The 14417-nt window shown below is 32.3% G+C and overlaps 1 protein-coding gene across 1 annotated transcript in view; it reads left to right on the forward strand.

Moving 5' to 3' along the window:
- Window positions 1–13200, forward strand: part of LOC139489013 (FRAS1-related extracellular matrix protein 1-like) — a 41167-nt gene extending 27967 nt beyond the window's left edge. Inside the window, exons 4-11 of the mRNA XM_071275053.1 lie at window positions 955–3558; window positions 4253–4455; window positions 5956–6105; window positions 6707–6813; window positions 7969–8226; window positions 8412–8574; window positions 9140–9313; window positions 10219–13200. Coding sequence (XP_071131154.1) covers window positions 955–3558; window positions 4253–4455; window positions 5956–6105; window positions 6707–6813; window positions 7969–8226; window positions 8412–8574; window positions 9140–9313; window positions 10219–10496 — 3937 coding nt within the window. The 3' untranslated portion in view covers window positions 10497–13200. The remainder of the gene's footprint in view (window positions 1–954; window positions 3559–4252; window positions 4456–5955; window positions 6106–6706; window positions 6814–7968; window positions 8227–8411; window positions 8575–9139; window positions 9314–10218) is intronic.
- The last annotated feature ends 1217 nt before the right edge of the window (window positions 13201–14417 follow it).

Below are 14417 nucleotides of genomic sequence, written 5' to 3' on the forward strand. Positions count from 1 at the left end.
TAAAACATTTATTGAGGTTAACTTCTTAATTTGAATGAATTATCCAATTCAACTGTACACGAAAATGCTTAGATTTAACCATAGAAACAGTTACAGACAAAAGAGAAAAAATTACAAGAAATTATATTTAATGACTTTTCCTGACCAAAGCAAAATTCTTTGAAGTTGACTCCGTTGAAGTTTATAATGAACACCAGTATTAACTATCTTTTGATGTTTTATAATCGTAAAAATACGTCTCTTTTGCCTTCCACAGTAATAACTAAATCAATATCTGATGTAATATTCTTTCAATGAAACATCTAAAACAAACAATAATACCACATAATCAAACTTTCACTATGCCGTAAATATTTAAAGCCTTTCCATTCACAGGCTACAAGTTATGATATTCTTGTTAGTTTTATGCTTTGTAAATATTGACGTAGCCTGAAAGAAACAAGGAATGGCATGATGTTCATAGGTTGCGTTTTCTGATCATTAATTATTACTCTATGTTTAAAGTAATTTGTAAATGATAATTAATCTAATGAAAGAAAAACATTTCCTGACATTTTTTCAATTACAAAATAATTTGTCTGTGCACGAAATTCCCGTCTAAATCATCATTTTGTACAACATTCTTGACTGAATTCGATCTTGGCAAAAAGTATTCAAGAGGTTTATGGATCATCGAAAAAGAACATTATATAATTTTTACAGATTCTTAAGACATACTAGAATGAACACACACATTGTTGAAATATTTGTAAAAGACATCTGACGTGACACGAAAATTTTGTTGACGGATAGTTGTCTGACCTTTTTTTTTATTGAAAAAGTTTTTTAAACTTTGACCATTTGAAAATACTGCAATATACAATTGAAAACACACCAGTTATTTATGCGTACAGTCCTGTTGCCTTTTATTTTTTTTATTTCAAAGTACTAGTAGAACCTTATTGTATATTGCAGGTATGTAAACGATGGGTCCGACGTTGTATTAGATACGTTCACACTCTCACTGTCTGATGGAATCAATAGAGCTACTAAAGTTATGACCGTTGACATAGTGCCTCTTGATGATGAAAGCCCACAGCTGGGAAAGAATCTTCGACCTAGGCTTATAGTTTCTGAAGGATCAGAAGCGCTGATTACTTCTTCTGTATTGTCAGCTACTGATGTAGACACTGATGATAAAAAGTTAGTTTTTCTTATTATTAAACAACCGAAACATGGTGTTATGCAACTGAACAACCGACCAGCAACGAAGTTTACACAGAAGAACGTCAAAGATGAGATTGTTAAGTATATACATACAGCAGGTGAAATAGGAACAGCAATAATGAAGGATAGTGTGACTTTTATTGTATCAGACCAGAATTACCTGGCAACAGCAGACCTACCTGTGTATGATTTAAATATAACTATAACACCAATTGATAACTCTAAACCAACAATTATAACGGGAAGGGAGGTCTCTGTTAAAGAAGGAGGTAGTATAACATTAACCCCAGATATCATTACAGCAAAAGATCCTGATACTGCACCAGAGGAGATACAGTTTATGATTGTTCGTCAACCACAATGGGGATATATTGAGAATATAAAACCCACTCCAGGATCAGAAAAACCAAATAGAGGCATAAGAATTGCAACATTCCGTTTACAAGACATAATAGATAATTCGGTGAAGTATGTACAAGCAACTCACAAAGGTGTGGAACCAGTTTACGATGACTTGGAGGTCTATGCTACTGATGGAAACCATAGATCCCCGGTAAAAATGTTTGGTATTCGAATACTACCTCAAAATGACGAAGAGCCAACAGTCATGTTGCATGACTTTAGTCTTAATGAAGGCGATAGCATGATGATGGACAAATCTATGGTAGATGCAGTAGACATGGATATGCCAAAAGATAAGTTAAATTTTGCAATATCGCAACCCCCAGAGCATGGAAATATTGTTGCAATGATTAGAACACGTCGTGGGGATGTTGAGGCAGAAATACAGGATTTCAGTTTAGAAGAATTACATTCAGGACTACGTCTAAAATACAAACATGATAATACAGAAAACTTTCATGATAGGTTTGCCGTCACTGTTTCAGATGGACGGCATGAAGTTAAACGCCTTTGTAATATATCTGTTAATCCATTGAATGACGAAAGACCAGAAATAACAAAAAACGCTGGTCTTCAATTAGAGTATGGAGACTATGCCATGATATCAAGTGTTGTATTGCAATCAACTGATCCTGATAACAGTGAAAACGAGGTTTATTATATTGTTACTTCTGTTCCTACAAAAGGTTCGTTACAATTTTGTTCAGATCCCTACATCCCAGCACGTATATCAGAATGTAAGGACCTTCCAGTTGGATCTAACTTTACACAGTATGAAATTAATATGAATCGGATTAGGTACGTGCATACGAGAAGAATGGGAAACTCTGAAACAGACAGCTTTCGCTTCCTATTGTCTGATGGAAGAAATAAGAGACATATTGAAACATTTGAAATAAGAATAAGAAATTCACAGAAAGCAAATCTAGCCCTTTTAAATAAAGGATTAGAAGTAAGGGAAGGAGAAAGGACTCCAATAACATCTTCTAATCTAAGCGCTTCTGATGAATCTACTAAACCTGAAGAAATAGTTTTTGCTATTATTAAACCACCAAAACATGGACAAATTGAAAATGTTTACAAGCCTTTACTGAGTATAACCAGTTTTACACAATTGGATATTGCCTCCCAGAAAATTGTTTATAATCATTTGAAAAAGGGTGAAAAAACAAAGGATTCGTTTTCCTTTACTGTTACAAATGGTTTAAGTCAAGCGAAAGATGGTGTATTTCAAATTGAAATAGAACCACTTGATAGAATTCTACCATCGTTGAAAGCCCACAGTCTCATTGAAGTATCACAGGGAAGTGACATTGTTTTAAATTCTGGGCATCTGTTAGCAGAAGATCCAGATACACCTAGTATGAATGTAACATACCTTCTTGCTAAATCTCCAACTTATGGTCATTTGTACAAGGGAGGACTTGTCGAGACGAAAAGTTTTACACAGAGGGATATTGATTTAGGTTACATGACATATGAAAGTGATATTTCATTTACTGGACTGGACAACTTTTTATTCAGCATATCTGACGGTCGCCATACAGGATTCTTGCTGAATGATACTCTTCAAACAAATCCTGTCATATGTAGTATATTTATAAACCCAACTGTAAATGATGCTCCAAAACTAATCGTTAATAATCCACCTGAAACATTGGAGTATTTTGGGCAAAACAAATATGGCTTTAGACTATCAAGTCGTAATTTGAAAGCAGTGGACTCTGATACTGACAATAGCAGACTGATGTACATTATTGTAAAGCGTCCTATGTTTGGTCACATCCAGAACGTAGCAACTAAACGATTTGTAAGACGACGATTCACACAGAAAGATCTGGATGAGAACAGCCTGCTGTATGTACTGACTAATAACAAGGAATCAAGTGTACGCGACAGCTTCATATTTAAAGTATTAGACAGCAGAGGAAATAGTTTGAACGAGATAAAGTAAGTACCATTGTCTGAGGACCCTTTTGTGTAGGGAAATTTATTGAGTTCAGTGAATATGGAAAAAAAAGATATATGAGGTGTACGTCAACAAGGTTGTCACTCAAAATAAAAAAAAGTACAAAAAAACTCTAGACTATTTAGACTATAAAATTTATGATAATGTGGTTAGGGTAAAATCTATCATTTTTATGATTCAATGGCATGTTTTACTAAATGGTCACGATTTCATGACTACATCCAGCAATCTGAAAAGCCAGACAAACTACAATTCAAGCATTAAGAAAATCGATGAAAAAATATCTAGCGCACATGTTTCATGCACTATTCATCGTTCAGTGAAATCGATCGAACAAAAGAGACAGAGCATCAAAAGTTAAAACACCTGAAGATCATCTGTACCATACAAGATAACAAATGTACATTTCTTATGCAAAATCACACAATAACATGGAGAGCGTTGTAAAACATTTAACATGAAACCGTCAACCTTTTAACCTTTTATCTACAAAATGTTCTGTTCATTTTTTTAACAACAATCAAATACTTTGTACTTGTAAAACTCCAGCTGTCAACATGAATATTCGCTGTTTAAGTATGGGTAACATTTTTGAGCTTGCAAATCGTTGTAAAAAAAAAATACGACTTTTTATAGAAATCACTAAAAATTATATTCATAATTTATTTTTTACAGGTTTCAAGTTAGCTGGTCTATTATTGAATTTGAAAAGAAAGACCTGGTGGTGTGTGAAAATGTTGGTACACTGAGTGTTAAGCTTCGTAGGAAAGGTGCTCTAGACAACCTAGCTTTTGTTCGAGTATCTATAAAGGAAATGTCGGCAACAGAGGGTGTTGATTTTGTTCCAAGCACTGCCGAGCAAGTGCAGTTTAATCCAGGTAAATCTATACATAACATTGTAGAATTACAGGTTACAATGTACCAAAATAAATTAACATGGGCGCAGCCATTTTATGAAGGGAACATGACATAGAGATAAAAATAGATGGCTCTCTGTGATTGGTTGTTATATCTTTTATATATTTTTCTTCTGGAAGGCATTATGAATGAAGTTTCATGCAAGCACAAATTTGTCCTTAAATGTATAGTATGAAGGGCCGGAAATATTTTTTTTATGTTGCTCAAAATTAGGGAAATTTTTCTGCGAAATCGTCAGGTATCGTGATAAACCCCAAAATTCACCAAGAAAAGCCATGGGACCATATATATTTGAGTACGGTAAAATCGCAAATAGATATCGAGCTTCAATAAGACAACAGCAGTTTTTCCATAATTAGATTATTAAAAGCGCCTTTTAAGGAGATAATTGCTAAAATTAGCATTGCTGACAATGGGGCCACCATTTAGTACGGCAGTATGGCAATATGTCATATATTATAAATGATAATGGATTTATGAAATATCTAGTATTCTGCTAAATATTGAATAAAAAGGAGAATAACTGAATGTTGAACTCATTAATAAGACAATCGCAACCGAACAACAAATGACAGAATGATAATATAAAATGGAAAATAAGCAGGTCATTGGAGTCAATACAGTTTCAGGGGAGATAACCGGTAATAAGTATCCAAAATCCTTAAGTCACTAATAAGATGGGTTTAAATGGCGTCGTTATAAACTAGATCTTGGATGTTGGATGTGTAAGGATTGAGAACTTATTTTATACATGAACTAAAAGGCGTTAGTTTTCTCGTTTGAATTGTTTTACATTTGTTATTTCGGGGTCTTTTGTAGCTGACTATACGATATTGGCTTTGCTCATTTTTGAAGGCCGTACGACGACCTTAAGTTGATAATGTATGTGTCATTTGGTCTCTCGTAATCATACCACATCTTCTTTTTTATACTTAAGAGTCTGAAATAAGAAACGCTGGTCAATATGATAAATCGAATGAGTTATCACTACAAATGTTTTGTCGTTTCAACACGAAATAGATCACACAAAATTATTTTGTCAAAGTAGCTGCCTTTGTAACACTGCATTTGGATATGGCGGGAAACGTTGTTCAACCTTCCAACGTTAAGAAGTGATTTCACTAAATCTACAGGAACATTTATTCCGTTTAATTAAGCCGGTTGATCTTACTATTTCTATTTGTTTCAAATGCCATATGTAAATAATATGAGAAAAAGTACTATACTAGAACCTGGTTAATAAAGGCAACCGTGGTATACCGCTTAATAAGGTCGTAATTTGGCATTTTAAAAACATTTCCGTAAGTTTTTCACTTCCTTGTTATTTTTGTGTCACCAAGATGCATATTTATCGGGATCTTTTATAGAAAATCTAAACAGAAAATCTAAACAGTCAGAAAATGTCAACAAAATAAGGATATACAAAATGTTTCTTTAAACTGAACATTTATATTTTTCAGGTCAAGCACAAGCCGTATGGGATGTGAGAATTCCCGACGATGGCCTACTGGAGGTAAACGAAAAATTCCGAATAGTTCTTGAGGAACCTGTCAATGCCATTCTAGGAGAGAAGGACCGTGTTACAGTACGAATAATTAATGCTGAGAGTGGTAAGTGTCTTTTCTTTGTTTTCTTTTTGAAACGAAAACAACAAATCATTATATATTTCGCGTTAGTTCGATTTATGGCAAACAACTAATTTTTATGCACCCAGTATACATCGTATTATGCATAGACATTGCAGTTTGAAATTTTTGTTCAGAATCTTTCGTTGTCAAGGTTTTAAATGTTTCCTGTTTTTGAATAGTGTTTTCCCTAAGTGTGTCTGTTTAATTAAGTTTAAAAAACAAATGTAAAATATAGCGCTTATTTTATACTTTAGATTAATTTTAAACATGCTTAAATTGGTTCGTTTAAAAGTTCGATTGATCAACATTCAGCTTCAACACTCGGAGGCAAAGTTTGCAATAGACAGAGACATAGATAAATATACGGAGCACCGTTATCAAAGTTGTGCCGAAGGAGTATCAAAATCAACCACCTAAAGTCAACTTTGCATTACGGAGTAAAAATAACTGAAATTATCAGAATATAATTATTATTAATAAAAAAAATGACAGTATATTGAAATGATATGATTATGACAAGATATATAACTTTCCTGTAAATATCATGTACTAAGGGATCATGTATTTTAATATTTGTTTTAAGGCGAATGCCCACAATACCTTGGAATGATATCCAAAGATCAAACAGAGTTAGTTGACATTGATGATCTTCTATTACCTGCCAATGGAAATACAGATACGTTTATAAAGGTAAGCTATATTTTAGTGCTTTAACTGTTATCGTTTTTCTTTACATTAATCACATTAGTGCTCAAAGACAAAATAATTGCGTGATTTATTTGCTATCAAAGAAGAAAAACTACTCATGTAATTAACGCAGTCCACAAGTTCATTTCTATGAAACTTATAGTTCTTGTTTTTATCTTTTTAAAAAGAGACGCTGATGTGAAATTAATTCGTTCAATACTAAAACGCATAGCTTCACAAGATACAATTATTGAAAACATACAATGTCCACATGTTGTTTAAATTAAAACTGTATATAAAAACTTTGCCTACAATACTTAAATTGGACACAAAGACTAACGCTAATAATGATTTTCTTACCAGATTCTTAATAACGATTATATATGCGTCTGGCTTGAACTCACACGACAACAAGCATCCCTCTTTTTATATTCGGTTGTCTTACAAAAGGGCATGAACATCGTTTCAACGACCAGAGCTGATTTTTTTTTTTGCACATCCAGTGTTTCTGTTGTTCCGTTGTTTAACTATTATATTGTTGTGTTTCTCTTGGTTTAGTTTGTAACCCAAATTTGTTTTCTTTTAATCAATTAATGTTTTTTGAACAGCGGTATACAACTGTTGCCTTTATTTTGGACTGTATAATTACATATAAACAATCACAGGCTTACATTAATTTATATAAACTTAAAATAAATTAAAAGTAAACTTTATAATTAACTATATGTGAGTAAAGTTCGACATAAGTATATTGTCCAAAAATACCGGTATAAGATGTATAAATTCTCCAAGAGAACTTGGATTTGGAACATACATGTTAATACATACTTCTAGAACTGCTTTCTGTAAAGCATCACACGAGTAGGAAAAATGTCGACTATAGAATATCTAGCATTATTTTAACAGGAGTTATGCCTTAAGATTATTTACCATATCATTCACATTTTTCCCTATTAAATAAACATACGAACATGCTGTTTTCCATTATCACAAATTTTCAGTTTCTGAAAAAGTAATCTTTTGGTCATCGGTAGCGGAAACTTATAAATTCGTTATCGTTAGTATAATTCTTTAAAACAAATTCTATTGTTTTAGCTGCTTATGAATTCGTTCTTTTTTGTGTGGTTTTAACTTATTCTTTTTTTTTTTATAAAACAGCGACCTTCTTCACATCTGTTCAAGTCGGGTAACCCAATAGACAATACTTACAATACTGAACCTGGGAAGAAATCAATACCAAAAGCTCCCTCTAGTGATGATGCTAACATAAACAAAACGTCTGACGTAAATGCAGCTAAACGTAAACGATCAAAAAAGAGAGGAAGAAAGAACAGAAAGAGAAAGAGAAATGGAAAGAAAAGGCGAAGGAACAAGAAAAAGAAGAGAAAAAAGCTTCCACCTGTAGTGAACATTCAGGTAATATATGCAATTGAAGAATTTTTTTTTCAAAAAAAACCCATCACATTTTTAAGCACATTTGATAACTAGGTAGGCTATTTTAAATAACGGGACACTCTCCATTTAACTACTGAAAAAGTTTTAAATTTTGGTCATTTATATATTGAAAAAGTTAAAAATGTCGGTCAATCTTTTTATTGCAGGCACCACAAGAGTGTACCTCAACAACAAAAGGACTACTACATTTTGATATGTATTCGCAACAAATGTACATATGTGATAGTGGTCAGTGGAAGAAATGGACGTCAGATAGCAAAGAAGAACAACAAGCTGACAGTAGATCGGACACTGAACTGTGTAATCAAGGTGAGCATGAATAAAATGGAATATTTAAGGTAAACTTCAATAAGAATTAGATAACAACCAAATAAGATCAAATAACATTAACGTCTTAAAGATTTGAAATCCACAAAAAAGCACACAAATAAAATAATTCAATTTGCTTTCTATAACAGAAAATCAACAAAAATCTTACAAAAAACATATGCCTAATCATTTAACATACTTCTATAGCGTGTACCACAATCAAATTTTAAGTAAGATAGTTTTTATATTTCAACATGTTGTGAAAAAGGATGAAAGGAAGACTGTTTTTTGTAGTTTTTGCATTCTTTTAACACATTTCTCTCACAGACTTACCAGTTAAAGTCTTGTTGACATTTCGGAAAAAAGTAAGTGACCGATCGATAACATTTTTTTAAATGTTTTAATGTGATAGTCAAGATATTGTCTAACTGTTCCTTCTGTATGCGTAAATGTTTGTGGTTATTTATTACCCTCATTAGAAAAAAATATCTTCAGTCCAACTTTTAAAATACAACGCATTCGAAACTTTTAAAGATCTATACTGATAAATATCTTTTATTTTCAGGTACACATTTTGATGGCAGATGCTATACTTTCGTAAACGAGAGGCTTACATGGAATGCTGCTCAGTATAAATGTGAGGCAAAATCGTCAATGAAATCCACTGTGACATCAGTACGATCAAAGGAACATTTTGACTTCTTAGTTAATCTTGCAAAGAAAAAATCGTTTTGGATAGGTAAGTCGGTCTGTTTGGTTTCGAATAAATAATAGTACAGTTAAAATGAGAAAAGATGAATTGATAAAAAAAAAAAAAAGAAAGACGGTTTAAAATGTACACCTAGTGGCAAAGAAGTCATTAAGAGAGAAAAGAATATGCAAAAAGGATAAAAAAAAAATTGCAAAAATGTAGGTCGTAGAAAAAAGATTAAAAAATGTTTGGTAGATTGTTTGATTTATATGGAAGAGTAAATCCGTATCCCTTTCAGTTTCCAGAACAATTGCGTATTACAAGAGATTGAACACATGCAAGGCTAAACTATCTTTCTTTCAATCGGAAAGAGATTACCTCCCTTTGTTACTAACGATATGTTTATTTATTGTCTTTTGTTAGATGTAAAAAAGAATATTGTACTAAACTAAAAAGCAGACTCATTAAAGTACAATATTGCAAAACATGAAGGCAAAAGCTACATACATAATATGTGGCGGGATAAAACTAGTTTAGCGGGTGCACAGTATTACCCCTTGCTTATCTATATATTGTAAATGTAAACACTCACAAAAAGTCTACATAATCCAGCCAATAAGAGGGAAAATGTTGCAACACTCTTTTTATCCCACCGAGGAAAACACAAATGTAGAATAAAGATAAAAAAAAAAACCACTTTTTTATCAAGATATACAGCAAACATCAACATAATAAAAGTACAGTCGTACTTGTTCTAAGTACACTCTAAATGAACAATATATACACCTTATCTTATCTTAAAAAGAATAATCGGCAAAATTGTTTTAAATAGAACTTAGTAAGTCCAGTACAATATGAAATTATTTTTTGTCAAAACTGCAATCAAGTTTTAAAGACTGTACATATTTTATAGTATTACTTTAATTATGGATTCCTCATTCACTTCGTTTTAGGTTTAACCAACAAGGAAAAGCCCATGGCTTGGAAGTACCTCAATAACGAGCCGTACGGCGATGGAACTTTTGCCAACTGGGGGAGAAAACAACCGAATACACGTGGTCGAAACGTGAATAAACATTGTGTCCAAGTTGGCAAAAACCAAACCTGGCGAAATAAACGATGTGATACAACCACCAAAAGGTTTATATGTGAAGGAATTCCAAACACTAAATCAATAAAAACAAAACGATCGCGTTCAAGAAGAAGGCACAAGTATTCAAGATTCTTCTAAACATTTATGAAAGAAGTGTTGAAGATTTTAATAAGTGTCGTTTTTGGCATTACAAAGGTTGTGATGTCACATGATTGTGCTGATGTGTCTCCTCTGACGAAAGACTTAGTGCTGACGAGAAACCTATATTTATATTAAGATTAAACTATATTTAAACTACGAGACAATGTATGCTAATGCTGTAAAATATCATTTTACAAAAAGCAAAACAAAAATATTATTTATATGTATAGACTTGTATTGTTATTGATTGTATGACTGGTATATGTGATAGTTGTTTTAGTTGCAACGGACAAAAGGGTACAATTATAAACAATAGTAATGTATATAATATGTACAATTAACTTACATGTAGCTTTAGAAAATGAATATAAGATGTTGATAATTACCAAAGTAAAACATAAGGGCATGTCGATTGTGATACTGTTTTTGTTAATTATATATTATATATATATATATCATGTTTATATTGATAATCACTTATTTTACTTATAAAATTATATCCCCACTCAAATACTGGGGGTGTATTACATTACCTTGACCTTCTGTTCATTCAAAATATTTTTCAGTGAAACTTGACTCTGATATTAATGCATATAAATCTTTGTCAGCAGCTGGAAAGTGACGGGGTACTGAACACTTTTAGGTTTCATCAGACACATACTTCTTATTTGTACATAGCTTGAAATTGATTTTTGCAATATCGATGTTGAATGAACTTAAAAATGTTCATCAAACATTTCTCCATTACTATTGAACAAAATGACATCATAAATGAAAAAAAATTGACATCATAAATGAATAAAGCTGGGCAGTACAATGATTAACTACTTGTTGTCCTCTCCTTTTTCATTAGAGAAAGCGATATGAGAAAAACTCATATCTTAAGAATTGAGGTTAGAATATGCATCATACTTTGAAAGAAACATTTATACCACAACTTAAACGTAAGAGGTAATATACTATAAAGTTGTATTTCTTCTTTCTTAACACTTAAACTGTTCAATAAATAGATTGATTGATTGGTGACCTAATACATAGATATAGTATAACATTGCTGACGTAAGATATCAAGTTTTTTACACAGCATTCACAGTTGTTTGGTAACGATTTGTAATACATTTTATAACAAAATCAACAGTATGCGAACTCAGTATATCGGATACCAAATCATTCATAAATTGCGTTTATTTCTAAGAGGTCTGCAATAATGTTGATTTATTGCAGATTTAAACGTTGATCATAAATCTATAGGTTAATACTCACATTTGTTTTTTCATGCCAGCAGTAAATGTTAAACTCGGTATCTCAAAAAAAATAATTCGTAAAGTAAATTTTTCAGCATATTATGTAATGATCTCGTAACACAAACAAACTTATTCATGGAAAGTAGATTGTATTGCTTTTGCATTTTGGTTTTGTTTAATTATTTGTATTTTGGAGACGATGTGCTTGTCTTTTTTATGTTTTATGCATTTTTGTGCTAAGAACACATGTTCTGTCCCTAATTCACACACTTTTGCATGAAGACTTTCTAAGTCATGTTCGATTTGTACTGTGGTCATGCATTACATATTAGTTTTTTTAGGGCAGTAGTAAAAGTTACAGTCGGTAGAAGATTTTTAATATATGCATTTGGCAATGAGAAAATAAGGTATTTACGAATTTTGGGACATAAATAAATACAAAAGATCTTCGTATAATCATAACCGCCTGTTTCTTAAAAATACGAATAGAAATGAATTTTGCTTTCGTAGATATTAAAATGGTTAAGGTTGGTAAAAAAATTTAAGTCAATTGTGTGTTTCCTGGCATTAAATATCATCGTGATGACTATAAGTCATACTTATCGTGTGATTTAATTGCCTACAAATAGTATAATGTAAAGTATATACGTTTGGTGATTTTAAAACACATTATCCATATACTAGTAACTGGTAAATAGTTATTGAAACAACTGAAATATGTATTCTTTTCGATAAGGTTAAGTTCATATTTACATATCAAAATTCTGCAAGTGCTTAGTATTAAGGATTTGCAAAAGCAAACATAACAAAAGTGGTGGGATAATTTCTATAACTTAACTATGAATGGTTAGTTATGTGAAATATTTATACATTCAATAGTATATAACATAAAGACAGGCTAAAACTAATTTTATGGATTTCCAATTCAGAAATTGTATACTTTGAGACGTTTTGTGTTAAGCTTTTGTCTTATTTCGCTTTGAAACTATGTCCAATGACAAGGCACTCACCTAATGATGAAGTGTATTTTACAATTGAGAGTTTCATCTTCCATATAATCACCTGAAATGAATCTCGCCTTGATCAGTTAGCGAGGTTTTTTCCTTAGATGTAGCCTGTTGAATAGTTATGATTGAAACTACGCTTTTGTTCATGACTGGAATATAAATTTGCTATTTAACTCATAGTCATTTTCCTAAAACTTGAATAGGAAGATATCTAAATTGCACAAGTCATGTCGTATTGTATTTCTATACAATAGACTTTTTTTTGTCTTTTTAACATGGATTATATTTTTCGTGTTTGATTCATTTCAAATTTGAATGAAAGATCGGGATTATTGTCATTTGTATAAATATCATCATCTGTTTCTGTTGTTGAGTTTGTAAGCAATAGTAAATATGACTCATGTTGCTTAATTATTTTGTAATGATAATAAAACAGAATTAGTGTTTCAATTTTCTTTGTATAGTATTATATATGACAATTTGTTGCAAACGTCATCAGTGAGAAAGTAACCCAACATATAAACTTAATAAAAGAGGGACGAAAGATACCAAAGGGACAGTCAAACTCATAAATCCAAAACAAACTGACAACGCCATGGCCAAAAATTAAAAAGACAAACAGAAAAACAATAGTACACATGACACAACATAGAAAACTAAAGAATAAACAACACGAACCCCTCCAAAAACTAGGGGTGATAAGTAATAACAACAAGTTAGACAAACATAATGGCTATCCACTCTTTAACTCGTATAAGAGAAAATCGAAATATACCAAAGGGTTCAAACAAACTCATAAGTCGATAAATTAACTGACAACGCAAAATCAAACAGATAAACTAAAAACTAAAGACTGGTCAACACGAATTCCCCCAAACATCGGGGTGCTCTCAGGAACTCCGGAAGGTTAGGCAGATACTGCTTCATATGTGGCACCTGTCGTGATGATCATACAATTTCAAACCCAGTGATAAGTTTAATTCGGTATTCACAGTCATGGAAAAGGGGACGGGGTTGTAGTTATGACAATTGGAAGATATCCGACGTCATCTGTGAAACAGCAACTTACTTGTGATGGCGTCCGTACAAGTTACGAAGGGATGATTTCAACCACTTTGAACGCTTGGCTTGAAAATCTATAGTCACGGAAAATGAGTGGACCTTTTCAAAAGAGGGACGAAAGATACCTAAGGGACAGTCAAACTCATAAATCTAAAACAAACTGACAACGCCATGGCTAAAAATGAAAAAGACAAACAGAAAAACAATAGTACACATGACACAACCTAGAAAACTAAAGAATAAACAACATGAACCCCACCAAAAAACTAGGGGTGATCTTAGGTGCTCCGGAAGGGTTAGCAGATCCTGCTCCACATGTGGCACCCGTCGTGTTGCTTATGTGATTACAATCCGGTAAATAGTCCAATACGGTAGGTCACATTCATGAAAGGGAAGGGGATTGTAGTTACGACGTAAGGAACATATCCGATATCATTCGTGAAACGGTTATTCCATAACGGTCAACCAACTCGTGATGGCGTCCGTAAAATTTACGAAGGGATGACTTCAACTTCACCATTTGGAACTCTTGGTTTAATAGCTTCCTTGTGAGCAGCAACCCTCTATCAAGAAAATCATGATAGGAAATGCAAGCACGGAAATAT

Source organism: Mytilus edulis, chromosome 1 (assembly GCF_963676685.1).
Source record: "Mytilus edulis chromosome 1, xbMytEdul2.2, whole genome shotgun sequence".
NCBI classification, from domain to species: domain Eukaryota; kingdom Metazoa; phylum Mollusca; class Bivalvia; order Mytilida; family Mytilidae; genus Mytilus; species Mytilus edulis.